Source organism: Dendropsophus ebraccatus, chromosome 9, assembly GCF_027789765.1.
Source record: "Dendropsophus ebraccatus isolate aDenEbr1 chromosome 9, aDenEbr1.pat, whole genome shotgun sequence".
Classification (NCBI taxonomy): Eukaryota; Metazoa; Chordata; class Amphibia; order Anura; family Hylidae; genus Dendropsophus; species Dendropsophus ebraccatus.
The window spans coordinates 112,140,340-112,154,499 of record NC_091462.1 but is presented as its reverse complement, the minus strand read 5'-3'; the positions used below and the strand labels follow the sequence as shown (position 1 = coordinate 112,154,499).

The 14,160-nt window shown below is 45.9% G+C and overlaps 1 protein-coding gene across 1 annotated transcript; it reads left to right on the top strand.

Annotated features, from left to right (window-relative positions):
* The first annotated feature begins 7,826 nt into the window (after positions 1 to 7,826).
* On the top strand, positions 7,827 to 13,969 carry LOC138800506 (uncharacterized). The gene is made up of 5 exons (XM_069982236.1): positions 7,827 to 7,973; positions 8,549 to 8,884; positions 9,595 to 9,642; positions 10,264 to 10,617; positions 13,463 to 13,969. Exons 1-5 carry the CDS (start codon positions 7,880 to 7,882, stop codon positions 13,561 to 13,563), a joined length of 933 nt encoding a protein of 310 aa, XP_069838337.1. The 5' UTR covers positions 7,827 to 7,879; the 3' UTR covers positions 13,564 to 13,969.
* Positions 13,970 to 14,160: the final 191 nt, after the last annotated feature.

Below are 14,160 nucleotides of genomic sequence, written 5' to 3'. Positions count from 1 at the left end.
ACTAATACAGAGCCAAGACCAGACACTACACAGGAGTAAAGACCCCAGACCCATACACTAATACAGAGCCAAGACCGGACACTACACAGGAGTAAGGACCCCAGACCAGACCCATACACTAATACAGAGCCAAGACCAGACACTACACAGGAGTACAGACCCCAGACCCATACACTAATACAGAGCCAAGACCGGACACTACACAGGAGTAAGGACCCCAGACCAGACCCATACACTAATACAGAGCCAAGACCAGACACTACACAGGAGTACAGACCCCAGACCCATACACTAATACAGAGCCAAGACCAGACACTACACAGGAGTACAGACCCCAGACCCATACACTAATACAGAGCCAAGACCGGACACTACACAGGAGTAAAGACCCCAGACCCATACACTAATACAGAGCTGAGACCAGACCCATACACTAATACAGAGCCGAGACCGGACACTACACAGGAGTAAGGACCCCAGACCAGACCCATACACTAATACAGAGCCAAGACCAGACACTACACAGGAGTACAGACCCCAGACCCATACACTAATACAGAGCCAAGACCGGACACTACACAGGAGTACAGACCCCAGACCCATACACTAATACAGAGCCCAGACCGGACACTACACAGGAGTAAGGACCCCAGACCAGACCCATACACTAATACAGAGCCAAGACCAGACACTACACAGGAGTACAGACCCCAGACCCATACACTAATACAGAGCCAAGACCGGACACTACACAGGAGTACAGACCCCAGACCCATACACTAATACAGAGCCGAGACCGGACACTACAGAGGAGTAAGGACCCCAGACCAGACCCATACACTAATACAGAGCCAAGACCAGACACTACACAGGAGTACAGACCCCAGACCCATACACTAATACAGAGCCAAGACCGGACACTACACAGGAGTACAGACCCCAGACCCATACACTAATACAGAGCCAAGACCGGACACTACACAGGAGTACAGACCCCAGACCCATACACTAATACAGAGCCAAGACCGGACACTACACAGGAGTACAGACCCCAGACCCATACACTAATACAGAGCCGAGACCGGACACTACACAGGAGTAAGGACCCCAGACCAGACCCATACACTAATACAGAGCCAAGACCAGACACTACACAGGAGTACAGACCCCAGACCCATACACTAATACAGAGCCAAGACCGGACACTACACAGGAGTACAGACCCCAGACCCATACACTAATACAGAGCCAAGACCGGACACTACACAGGAGTAAAGACCTCAGAACCATACACTAATACAGAGCCAAGACCGGACACTACACAGGAGTACAGACCCCAGACCCATACACTAATACAGAGCCAAGACCGGACACTACACAGGAGTACAGACCCCAGATCCATACACTAATACAGAGCCAAGACCGGACACTACACAGGAGTACAGACCCCAGAACCATACACTAATACAGAGCCAAGACCGGACACTACACAGGAGTAAAGACCCCAGACCCATAAACTATTACAGAGCCGAGACCGGACACTACACAGGAGTAAAGACAGCAGACCCATACACTAATACAGAGCCGAGACCGGACACTACACAGGAGTAAAGACCCCAGACTAATAAACGAATACAGAGCCAAGACCGGACAGTACACAGGAGTAAAGACCCCAGACCAGACCCATACACTAATACAGAGATGAGACCAGACACTACACAGGAGTAAAGACCCCAGATCCATACACTAATACAGAGCCAAGACCGGACACTACACAGGAGTAAAGACAGCAGACCCATACACTAATACAGAGCTGAGACCAGACCCATACACTAATACAGAGTACAGAGCCGAGACCAGACACTACACAGGAGTAAAGACCCCAGACCAGACCCATACACTAATACAGAGCCAAGACCGGACACTACACAGGAGTACAGACCCCAGACCCATACACTAATACAGAGCTGAGACCTCTAAATAAAGGTTGTTCCCTCCCGGAGGGAAGGTCTGGCTAGTTCACTGACGTTGAGACATGTGATGGTGCCTCTGCAGTGTTCTTTTGCATAAATGACTTCCCAGGGGGCAATGTTCTAGATACACTGACGTTGAGACACGTGATGGTGTCTCTGCGGTGTTTTGGTTGATCTCCCTGAGGTCAACCAGCGTCCTTTTGCATGCACTTACTAGTCATTGCTCCCACTAGCCAGAAACCTACTCCACACCGATGAGGGGCAAAAACCTCAAAACAGCTGTCTGTGGATGAATACCTTGCTGAGGTGGTTTCCTTAATTGGAGACATTCCTTGGCTTGGTTGTTCCTTCCCAGGGGAAGGTCTGGCTAGTTTGCTACACTACCACAGGTCTCACACCACACCACCTGTAACTATTATATAGACCCCTCTTTGGGGACGCATCCTGTGTGGTGCCGGTGCCGTCGGGCAGTGACGTTGCCATATTCTTATTTGATACCAGGGGCGGGGAAAGTGTTTGGATCTCCAAACTAATACCGTCCTCCGACTAGCAGACTACAGACTCTGGAACAAACCTGTGCCACCTTATAAATACTGACCCCCAAACCATATGTTACTGATGCTGGATTATTAGATGTTCTGGAGTATTGGATGATCCTTCCACGTGTCTCAGCTCTTGTTTTACCCAGTGTTTCTGGTTTGCAGAGACTTCAACCGAGAAGGATAGTGACCCGGAGCTGAGCACCTGCGAAACCGTCCTGGACAAGAAGCTGGACAAGGTCATTGACTGGATCAGCAAAGTGGAAGGCAAACTGGCGGAGGTGACCAGGAGCTGCTCCTCCGGGCAGGGCAAGACACGCGGAAACTGATTCCTGCACATTCCCACCGCTTTCTCTGCTTCCCGCGTTTCAAGTTATCTCCGCAATGATAACACGCAGCAGGCTCCATTATTAAGCTCCGCCTTGGCGTCTATAGCAACCAATCATAGCTCAGCATTCAAATGGAAGCTGCATTCTGATTGGTTGCTATGGGCAGCACGGCCCGTTTATTCTGATAGGCCTTACTTGGGTAGCAACAATAGCGCAGCAGACTGCACTTTTCTCCCCTCACAGCTTTAAGCTCCGCCCCTGACCCACCCACAATGGTCACTCTTTTGGGTACATTCGTATAATCCCACCCCTTTCCCCCAAAAAGTGATACTTGGGGGGATGGAAGAGACACAAGCCTTCCTGGGGTCCTGAATGTAGAAGCAAGGAACAAGTTTGTCATTCGGGACTGTAGGAAAGCTGGGTGACAACTACTCCAGACCCTGCCATGCTGTTCACTGTGCTGTGCGCCCCCTGCAGGGTTGTAAGTGTATGCAATAAAGTAAAATGACAATAAAAATCACTGTCTCTGTGTGTGGTGATGTGCGCTAAGATGTGTGTGTGTATATGTATATATGTATATATATATATATATATATATATACTGTTTATCTGTAAAATTGCACGTCCTTGTATCAAATTATATGTGGACGACAACAAAAAAGAATGAGAAGGATGAAGTGAAAAGTCACAGCAGTGACAGCTAAGGGATGGGCAGTGTCACTTAATGGAAAGCACCACAACCTGCATCTACTTTTTTGAGATTGGTTGTGTGTGTCTGCTCTGCACGGACCCCGCCTGGTGCTTCACTCAGCAGCTACGGTATTATCGTACAGTTTCCTGTGATTGTGCGCTCACCTGGTGCCAGGAATGAGAAAGAGAACAGTGTAACTTCTATAAATATAGGGACTGGCACTTGGCTAACGTGTTGCCAATATTCAAAAGGGGTCAAAAAGTGGTAATGGGAACAATAAGGGGCCTATTCCACGGAGCGTTAATCGGCCCAATTCGGCCGATTATCGCTCCATTGAATAGAGAGAACAATCAGCCGATGATCGTTGTCATCGGTTGATTGTTCATTTAGGTTCAAACCTAAAATCATTGGTCGCCACCCGCGCATCGCTACGTGGAATAGCTGCAGGCGACTGGCGATCTCACAAGCACCATACATTACCTGTCCAGGCGCCGGTCTTCTCCCAGTCCTGCGCCGCAGCAGCTTCGGTGCGGTCTGACTAAGCTGTCAGACCGCTCAGCCAATCACTGGCCGCGGCGGCCACGGACAGTGATTGGCTGAGCCGTCTGTCAGTTCAGACAGGCTGCTCCAAAGCTGCTGAGGTGCGGGACCGAGAGAAGAAGACTTGCGCCTGGACAGGTAATGTATGAAACAAGGGCTGCAAGGACATCGGTAACGATGTCCCTGCAGCCCTCGCTAAACGATTGTCGGGCCGTAGAATAGCAGATCGGCTCTCGTTTACATCGTTCATCGGGCCCTGCTCGGCCACTGGAATAGGACCCTAATCCTATAAGTTTTATATCTAGTGTTTGTAAAGCATTATAATATTATACTGGAGGATGATATAATATTGAAGAGGGATTTGGAGAAGCTGAAGGCTTGGGCAGATAAATGGCAAATGAAGTTTAATGTGGATAAATGTAAGGTTATGCATTAGGGCCATAGAAATAATAAGTACAGTTATGTGCTAAATACTAAAACACTGCTTAACACTGCTTCTGAAAAGGACCTGGGGGTATTGGTGGACAGTAGACTCAACTTTAGTGATCAGTGCCAGGCAGCAGCTGCCAAGGCTAATAAAATAATGGGATGCATCAAGAGAGGCCGAGATGCTAAAGATGAGAACATAGTTTTGCCTCTTTATAGATCACTGGTCAGACCACATATGGAATACTGTGTACAGCACCGGTATATAAGACGGACACAGCTGAACTGGAGCGGGTGCAGAGGAGGGCGACAAAGGTCATTAAGAGAATGGGTGGGTTACAGGACCAGGACAGATTATCAATCTTGGGGTTATTTAGTTTAGAAAAAAGACGTCTTAGGGTCGATCTGAATACAATGTACAAATATATGACTGGTCAGTACAGAGATCTTTCTAGTGATCTTTTTACACCTGCAGTGTCCCAGAGTGGGTGTCCCCTGCTGTTGTGGCAGCACGTATAGGTCAGTACTATGTGTTATAGGCTCTGGTGCTGAAGCCTGTAGAATGCTGCCCCTGTCACCAGGTGTCACTGTGATTTGCACCTTATGTTTGCACGGCTGAATAGAAACTACAAAAGGGTTAACTGATGTCCCTATTGGTTGTAATTGGAATCCCCCCACCATCCGAAGAGCCTTATATAGAGTGGGGTGGGACTAGTTGAGAGCAGTTTGTTTCAGTATTGATCATTTATTATTACAGAACTAGTGAAAGTGTGGAGAGAATCTTCCAAGTCCTGGCCTGAGGCCAGGACCCTGTTGTGGGACTGTTCCTGATTTCTTTATGTCTGGCGAAACCCTAGATTCCATTTGGTTCCATTTTGATAAACTAAGAAATATGTAGATAGGGACACAACCAGGTGTAGTGCCGCAGGTCCTATCTCCTTCTCAATCTCAGAATATCACAGAACATACCCACGAGAGGTAGGGAATATGGTGGGGTCAGATTTCAGGACTGTTATACATATTATAAAGGGTTACAAGCATATAGTGAATCTACTGTAGATAGATTATCGTCCCGTGTAAAAAGACCATCAACAAACGCTCCCTAAATAAGAGACATCTTATACAACGCTCTTGGCCACTTTCACTAGACTATAGACTAGTCTATTCAATGTAAAACGTTCAAACCTGTCAACACTTCAGAATTACTCTGTCAAAATATATGCTGATCAGGTGGGGGTAGCTGTGCCCTGCTTAAAGGGGTTACTCAGGCTTAGAAAAACATGGCAATTTTCTTCTAGAAGCAACCCTTGTTTGGGGGTAGCTTTTACAGCTCAGTTCTACTGAAGTAAATGGATCTGAGTTGTAATATCACAGACAACCTGAGGACAAGGGTGGTGCTGTTTTTGTAAGGAAGCAGTTGTGCTTCTTCTAACCAGTCCTTACTTGCCTCTCCCTGTGCCTGCTGGAAGGCATTTTCACCAGAGTTGTGATGACGTCATGACTCGGGGGTAAATGCCCTTCCCAGCTGTTGGACTGGCCACTCATCCAATCAGTGACTGCAGCAACGTCTTGCCCCAGTCACTGACTGGCTGAGCGGTCAGTCAATCAACCGAGTCGTGATGTCGGCTCTGGTTTTGATCCCTGAGCCTGGTGGGGGTTCCAGAACGGTGATCCGGCACTGAAGAAGCACAAGCTGAGTAGAGATTATTATGTTCCTACCCTGCCCTTGCCTTAAAAAAATAAAAAAGTACTTGGCTGGACTACTTTAAATCTGTGAAAAAAAGATCTTGAAATCTCCCCACCACACACTTATTAATGACTCCCAATGTGGTGTCCCACCACGGGCGTTACCTGTCTTTACACCTATACTTTAAAGTGTTAGAGGTGGTGAGGTATTACTTAAGTTTCGCCGCTAGATGTCGCTAGTATATGTACTGTATGCCTAAGTATTGCACAGCTGTGGTTTCTAAAGGGTTATTGTTTCTGTGCACCAATGAGAGCTCTTTCTCTTTTCTGCCTATCTCTATCCTTCTTTTTTCTTTGCACTCTCTTCTCACCCATTCACAGCACACATTACAAGATGCTGTAGGAAGTTGTCACATGGAAAGGAAGAGGCGTTAGACAACTGGTCCAGTGTAGTGTAGTCTGCGGTGTGGTAGTGGACGCACGCACATGGGACCAGAGAGCACTTCTTTTTTGAAAGCAGCACTTCCACACACTATGCATTGCTGAACGCACACTTAGAGAGGACAAGTCAGGGATCATCCTAGCCCACGCTGAGAACAAGTCTAAAAGTGCAGGACAGTATCCTGAAGAAATAGGAACTGATCTGAATAGAGCAAATTTGCTAGACGCCTACGTACTCTCAGCGCGGGTGTCACCAGAAAATTCTGACCACTCTGCTCATCCCAGATAACAAGGTCTGGGGTTTGTGTCACCCTCTAGGACGGGTCGACGGACACTGGTGGGCAATAGGTGGTGCAAAGAACAAATAGTCAAAACACGGGCACCAGCATTCTCTCTACTCCCAAGTATTCTACTCATTCTACTTCTTAAGTTCCGGCAAAGCACAGTACTACTTTGGGTTGGGACTCTCTCGACATCCTCCTCTCTACTTCTCTGAACTTCTTCTACCTCTCAGCACTCAACTCAGTCAGCACGGCTGTACTCCTTCTGAGCTCTCAGCACCGATCCAGTCACTAAGATCTAAAGTAACTTATCAAGTATTCTGGCAGTAAAGAAGAGTTTATTTATTGTAACAGGACTCTGTGATTCTTATCCAAGCACCTACACAGCCATTGCATCTTCTTTGGGTCATCAACCCCCTCTTTCTGTGAATGGCAGTACCAATAGTCCGGATGGGTCACAACTCCACTCCGGACCACTGTGATAAATACCCAAGGGACCTCCAAATAGCCCGGCAGGTTACTGACCACAGGGGAAAGGGTATAGCCAGCCTCACTAAAATAAAAGCAAACCGGCACTGGCCTGTGCTGTGCTGTGACAAATAGTCACATCACAGCACGGCTATGAGAACATATCCATTTAAAAGACCATAGCCCCCATGTTATTTTAAAGACTCTGGTCCCCCACCCAGCGCACTATCCAGTAAGGAAGACCCATCTCCATATCTTCTTTTTCTCAAAAAATTTTGACCATGTAGAAAAAAGTTGCAAGAGAATGGCTGGTATTCGCCGGTTGGCGCTATCCCTCCTGAACCATCACCAATAAAACGTGACCATTTCAGCTCCACTACATTAGGGTAAAGATGAATGGTGTTATCTGTGTGGTGTCTGTGGTGTCAGCATTAGATAAGGTCAGAGAAGACATACGGCAGGAAGCAGGGGAAGCCGGACGACACTCCACCGCCAGGATCTGTACATGGACGGAGCGGAGGCAGAGTGGACACGACCCGGCCGACCAACAGGAACCATGAGCAGCACAGCTCCTGTTCTCAGCCTTGTGATATGTGCTGGTAAGTGATATATCATTTACCTATAGCGTATATAAATACAGTGCAGCTCACATGCTACACCCAGGACACATGACATAGCATGTACTGTGTACTCACATGACCCACACATGTATGTAGGACGTTGTTTAAGTTGTCTTGTGCAAACTTTGCGAAGTCCCAAGACACAGTGTACACAGCCCCTATACAGACCCATGCGTCTCCATGGTTACAGACAACAAACCCTGTTGTCAGATCCAGCTTTTGTGTTACAGTTATCTCTTCCTCCTCTATCTGTGCAGGTAATAAAGCCGGGGCAGATGGAAGGAAGTGACACCTGGCTGTAGTCTGTAACCATGGAGACATATAGTTCTGCCTAGGAGCATAAAACGGGTTGGCCAACTGGCTACTTTCTTCCAGAATCAGCACCACTCCGGTCCCCAGTTTTGCAGTTCAGTTCTATTTAAGTGAACAGAGCTTTATTGTAATACCGCACACAACCTGAGGGTAGGGGTGGTGCTATTTTTTCAACCTGGATAAGCTCTTTAACTTTAGATGCATTGGAACCATTATGTATGTGTATCCTCCTTATTTTTCAGTCCTCCTCTTCACCACCTCCGCAGACAACTCCAAGATCTCTTCTCGTCTTCCCCACCAAATACTCCTGAATACCTCATTGCAGGTGGTCAACCCTCCCGTGAGAATGGACATCCTGTCAGTGCGCTGGGAACACAATGAGCGCCCCCTGGTGGAGTATAAAGATGGCAACCTTACATATCACAGCCTTTTTGCCGTGATGTATTTGGAGCAGATCATGGAGGGAAACATCTCTCTAATTTTGATGAATCTTTCCCTGAGCGACGCTGGAAACTATACGTGTGTGGTGCAGTATGGCGGTGTGCTGCAAACTGTTATCTATGCCCTCATTATAGAACGTAAGGATGCCTGTCCGCCTTGTGCAGAGAAACTGTAAAGACGGCCATATTGACTATCACTAAACTGTCTTGAGTAGCAGGTGCATCTAACTAGCATCCTAATATTGCGCTTGCTCTGGGGTTGCCCTAGACATACCAACATGGACTTTCTGTCATGTGTAACCATAAGTTCTGCTTGCTCTGGGGTTACCATAGAGATGTCCTTAAATTGAGATTCATAAATCTAAGTTGTGCATGCTCTGGGGTTGTCATAGAGACACCTAATTTCTGCTGTTGCCATAGAGATGTCCTTAAATTGAGAGTAATGAGTCTAAGTTATGCTTGCTCTGGGGTTGTCATGGAGATGCCATTGTCTTCCTGTTTTGTACTCAATTTCTGCTTCCTCTGGGGTTGCTCTGTTGTTGCCATAGAGATACCAGCATGTACTTCCTCCCATGTGAACACATCTTCAGAGTCATAGGTCACATGATAGGTCCATTCCCATTTAAAGTAACCGTGACTATCATCTCTACAGACTTTACATTTTTTGGTTAGTTAACCCTTAAAACTACAACTATATTGTGCTGATGCCCCACAACTATTCAAAAAGTTGCCCTCTATATAGGAGCCCAGGATATGAAGATGCAAATGTGAGCCTCACAATTATATCTATAGGTTTCCTAGGTGAGCGCAGACCATGACCCCTATCTTTTCTGTTTTTTATCCCCCAGCCCACAGGATCCGCCTCTTGAACCTGACTCCTCCCCCACAGAAGGCCGGTAAGAATTTCATTATGGCCGAGCAGACTGGATATTGATGGGGTTGTTTACATTTTAAGGGAATGGGGGGGGGCAGGGTCCCCAAGAGGTAAGTGTGATGTACTGCCCTGGAGGACCACCACTGTCTGTCAATAAATAAAGTAAAAAAATAGGGCTTTGGCAGACCCATAAATCCCAACATGCTGAGGATTGTAGTTCTGTCAGAGATGGAGCTTCACGGGCTGGGGATATACTAATACACAAATTTTTTTGTAAAAACAAAGTAAAAAAAAACTTTTAGAAAATTTAAACCAGGTTTCTGTTGGCGAGAGAAGTGCATGATATCGGCCATGGCCCAGGCTTGTGCTGCTCCCTCCCTGGTATCTGTGCCCTGGAGATAAGGACGTCCTTTTCTCATAAAACAGCCGTATAACTACTTTTCTTCAGCCTTTTTTGTTTATCGGAACAGCCGGGCGCCATGGCCGTGTCCAGATCTTTTTTCATTTTCGGCCTTCTGTTGTTTTTCAATGGTAAGGCACAGATTATGTCAGATGTAGCAGAGTTGAGCTTGTCGTGTGGTCTAACACCCCCCCCCCACCACCACCATTGCCCGATCTTATCAGTTTCCTTTCTCTCCTCTAGGTGTCACCTTGGTCAGATCATCCAAAAAGAGACCTTTACCAAATGTCCATGGAGAGACGCATATTACGGCCAGGCTGGGAGAGAACGTTATTCTACCATGTCACTTTGAGTTGAATGATGAAATTGAAGCTTCGAGGGTGACTGTCCACTGGTCCAAAGACGGGGTGACCAAGTATTTCGCCAACAAGACATGCTGCGGTGTCTCTGATGATATTTCAGAAAATGATCTCAAGAATGGCAGAGCCCCCCTACCACTGCACAATGTGCAAGCCAAGGACGGCGGGCAGTATACATGCTACATAAAGTACGAGACCCTGGAAGGAAGCTGGAACACCATGTTTAACATCGATGGAGGTAGGAGACCTTCTAAGTATAAGGGGGTATGGTGGTCCCATCTCATAAAGTTATCCCTTATCCACAGGATAGGGGATATCAAGCAAACTGGGGGGTGAGGGGGAAGACCGTGGGCCCCCATTGATCCTGAGTTCTGGGCAATGATTGTCCCCAAATTGAATGGTGTCTGGTGTGCACTGTACATGTGCGACCACCACTCCATTCTAAATGGCTCTGAACGTCCCTTTCCCTGGATCCCAGACCTCAGACCCCCACAACATGCTTGATATCCCCCTTACCATAACTTTATGAGATGGAAATACCCCCTACAAGGTTTGGATCCCTGAGAAGATGACTTACAAGATGCAATTCAGCTAACTGCCTATGAATATATTATGGTGGTGACCTCAACCTCTAGGGGTGGCCATGAGCAGGTAAAAGTGTGTCATGTAAGGCTGGGTTTCACATTTGTACACCAGGCTATATATTGGGAACGTTCTCAGTGTACTTCCAATATATTCTTGCCAAATCAAGACTAAAAAAGTATTCTAGTGGCCCTCCTTTGGTCGGTATAGGTCAGTATACTACAAAATGTGAAGGATGAAGGAAAGGAGGAATCACTACAGAGCCCAACTACCCAGCTTCTCCTAGGGAAGGACAGATGATGGGTAGTTCTAACACATGGACTATCAGCTATGGTGACTCCATATATATACTGAGCTTCCCCAGGGTTTCCCTTCTGGGATCAAGCAATCTATCCTATACAATAGGATGAATTTTAGCCTTGTATACCTCTGACGTAAGGCAAAACTGCAAAAAATTTACAGTATATTTTTCTGTTCCATCCTCTTCCTTTAACACTAAAATATTCCAGAATACCTGGTGTTAACCAGAGTTGCATATAGTCCGAAACTGGACAGAATTCTGGCCAAAAACATTAGATATGTGTAATCCGAACCCAGCAACTTATGTAGGACGTGTATGGTGGACTCCCGACCTCCAGTGGCAGATGTTGGGACAGAGAGAGAGAGATCATCCATGATGGATTTCAACTGGTAGGGTTAGAGAAGTGTGGAGGACAAGGGGGTCTGAAGGGAATAGAAAAGTCTGAAGGGGACAGAGGAGTCTGTAGGAGATCAAGAGTTCTAGAAGATGATAGGTCTGGATGGAACCAGAGGAGTCTGGAGAGAGTCGAGGAGGACACAGGTTTCTGAAGGGGACAGGGAGAGAAGAGTCTGGATGGGGATAAAGGAGTCTGGAAAAAAAACTTATGGCCACTGCCTAATTTCCCCGCCTCTCGTACAGTCCTGTGATCTTCCTCTTACTTGTGACTGCCTCTCAGAAACATATTATATAATGTTGTCAGAAAAATAACCCTGGTCCAGCTAGTCCATCCTTATATTACTTCCTCTTTTATTATCTGACCATAGATATCTGTGTATCCCAGGCAGGTTTACATTCACTTACTGTAGATTTACCAACCTGCAAGTTTGTTCCAAGTATTTACAGTAAAGTCATATTTTTTCATTTTGTTTCTGATTTTCCCCTCAATAACCTCAGATTGTGTCCCCTTATTATTATTATTATTTTTAATTAAAAACCCTCCTGAACATCATTTAGTCCGTTATATACCTTTATTACCTTTATAACATATATAAAGGTTTCCATCATGTCTTCCCTTTCCCTTCTTCCTCCTGTAACATATCTAAAGGTTTCCATCAGTCTTCCCTTTCCCTTCTTCCTCCTGTAACATATATAAAGGTTTTCATCATGTCCCTCCTTTCCCTTCTTCCTCCTGTAACATATATATAAAGGTTTCCATCATGTCCCCCCTTTCCCTTCTTCCTCCTGTAACATATATAAAGGTTTCCATCATGTCTTCCCTTTCCCTTCTTCCTCCTGTAACATATCTAAAGGTTTCCATCAGTCTTCCCTTTCCCTTCTTCCTCCTGTAACATATATAAAGGTTTTCATCATGTCCCTCCTTTCCCTTCTTCCTCCTGTAACATATATAAAGGTTTCCATCATGTCCTCCCTTTCCCTTCTTCCTCCTGTAACATATATAAAGGTTTCCATCATGTGCTCCTTTCCCTTCTTCCTCCTGTAACATATATAAAGGTTTCCATCATGTGCTCCTTTCCCTTCTTCCTCCTGTAACATATATAAAGGTTTCCATCATGTCCCTCATTTCCCTTCTTCCTCCTGTAACATATATAAAGGTTTCCATCATGTCCTCCTTTCCCTTCTTCCTCCTGTAACATATATAAAGGTTTCCATCATGCCCCCCCCCCCCTTTCCCTTCTTCCTCCTGTAACATATATAAAGGTTTCCATCATGTGCTCCTTTCCCTTCTTCCCTCATGTAACATATATAAAGGTTTCCATCATGTGCTCCTTTCCCTTCTTCCTCCTGTAACATATATAAAGGTTTCCATCATGTCCCCCCTTTCCCTTCTTCCTCCTGTAACATATATAAAGGTTTCCATCATGTCCCCCCTTTCCCTTCTTCCTCCTGTAACACATATAAAGGTTTCCACCATGTCTTCCCTTTCCCTTCTTCCTCCTATAACATATATAAAGGTTTCCATCATGTCCTCCTTTCCCTTCTTCCTCCTGTAACATATATAAAGGTTTCCATCATGTCCCTCATTTCCCTTCTTCCTCCTGTAACATATATAACGGTTTCCATCATGTCCCCCTTTCCCTTCTTCCCCCTGTAACATATATAAAGGTTTCCATCATGTCCGCTCTTTCCCTTCTTTCCCCCAGATGATACAGATTTAGATCCTTGCCCAATAAGTTTTATTCCTCACACCCTCCACCACTCTTTTCACCAGTCTAATTTCATCAATATCTTTTTATCCTAGGACCGCTTCCATACAGGACCCTGAAGATTGGCATGGTCTCGGGGGTGGTGGCGGTCACCGGGCTCCTGGCCGCATTTTTGTATTTTTGTTTTGAAGGATGAAAGCTGAACTCAAAACATCAGTCAGAATGTCAATCTTCAGTCTCTATGGTGACCGCCCTCAGTCTCATTCATCAAAAATTGTCATTACAAAAAACAGCGCCACACCTTGGCAGTACTGGGTATTGCAGCTCTGCTTGATAGAAGTAAATGGAACTGGGCTGTAATACCACAACTAACCTGAAGACAAGAAACAACCTTTTTTTTTTTACACTATCCTGTGCAACTTCTCTTATTTCTAAAGCGAAAAATGAGAGGACATAGGACGACGATGGAGCCAGGACCACGGGAGCGGCCATGTTGCTGATTTGCGTCTTTGTTTAGTGACCTCTGCACTTGCTGCTGTTTTTTTACACTTTGTTTCTGTTTTTTGCGTTATGTATACATAATAAAATATAATGTTATTGCACTTTATGCTGTTCACATTTCTGGGTGTATTCTAAGGGGAGGCGGGGCTGTGACAACTTGTCATTCACTCTCAGGAGACAGAGGCTGGTTGTCAGTATTACACAGAAGAGTAAGATTTCATGTAGATTAATGTCTGACCACTGTGTACAGTGGCTAGATTTCCCCTTTAAGGTTCCCCTAAAAGACATGCGC

What these genes read in the sequence shown, in the direction of transcription:
- LOC138800506 (XM_069982236.1), top strand. Translation starts at nt 7,880, where the DNA reads ATGGACGGAGCGGAGGCAGAGTGGACACGACCCGGCCGACCAACAGGA. An exon ending in CAGCCTTGTGATATGTGCTG is followed by an intron (nt 7,974 to 8,548) that starts GTAAGTGATATA and finishes CTTATTTTTCAG; the next exon opens with TCCTCCTCTTCACCACCTCC. An exon ending in CATGTTTAACATCGATGGAG is followed by an intron (nt 10,618 to 13,462) that starts GTAGGAGACCTT and finishes TTTTTATCCTAG; the next exon opens with GACCGCTTCCATACAGGACC.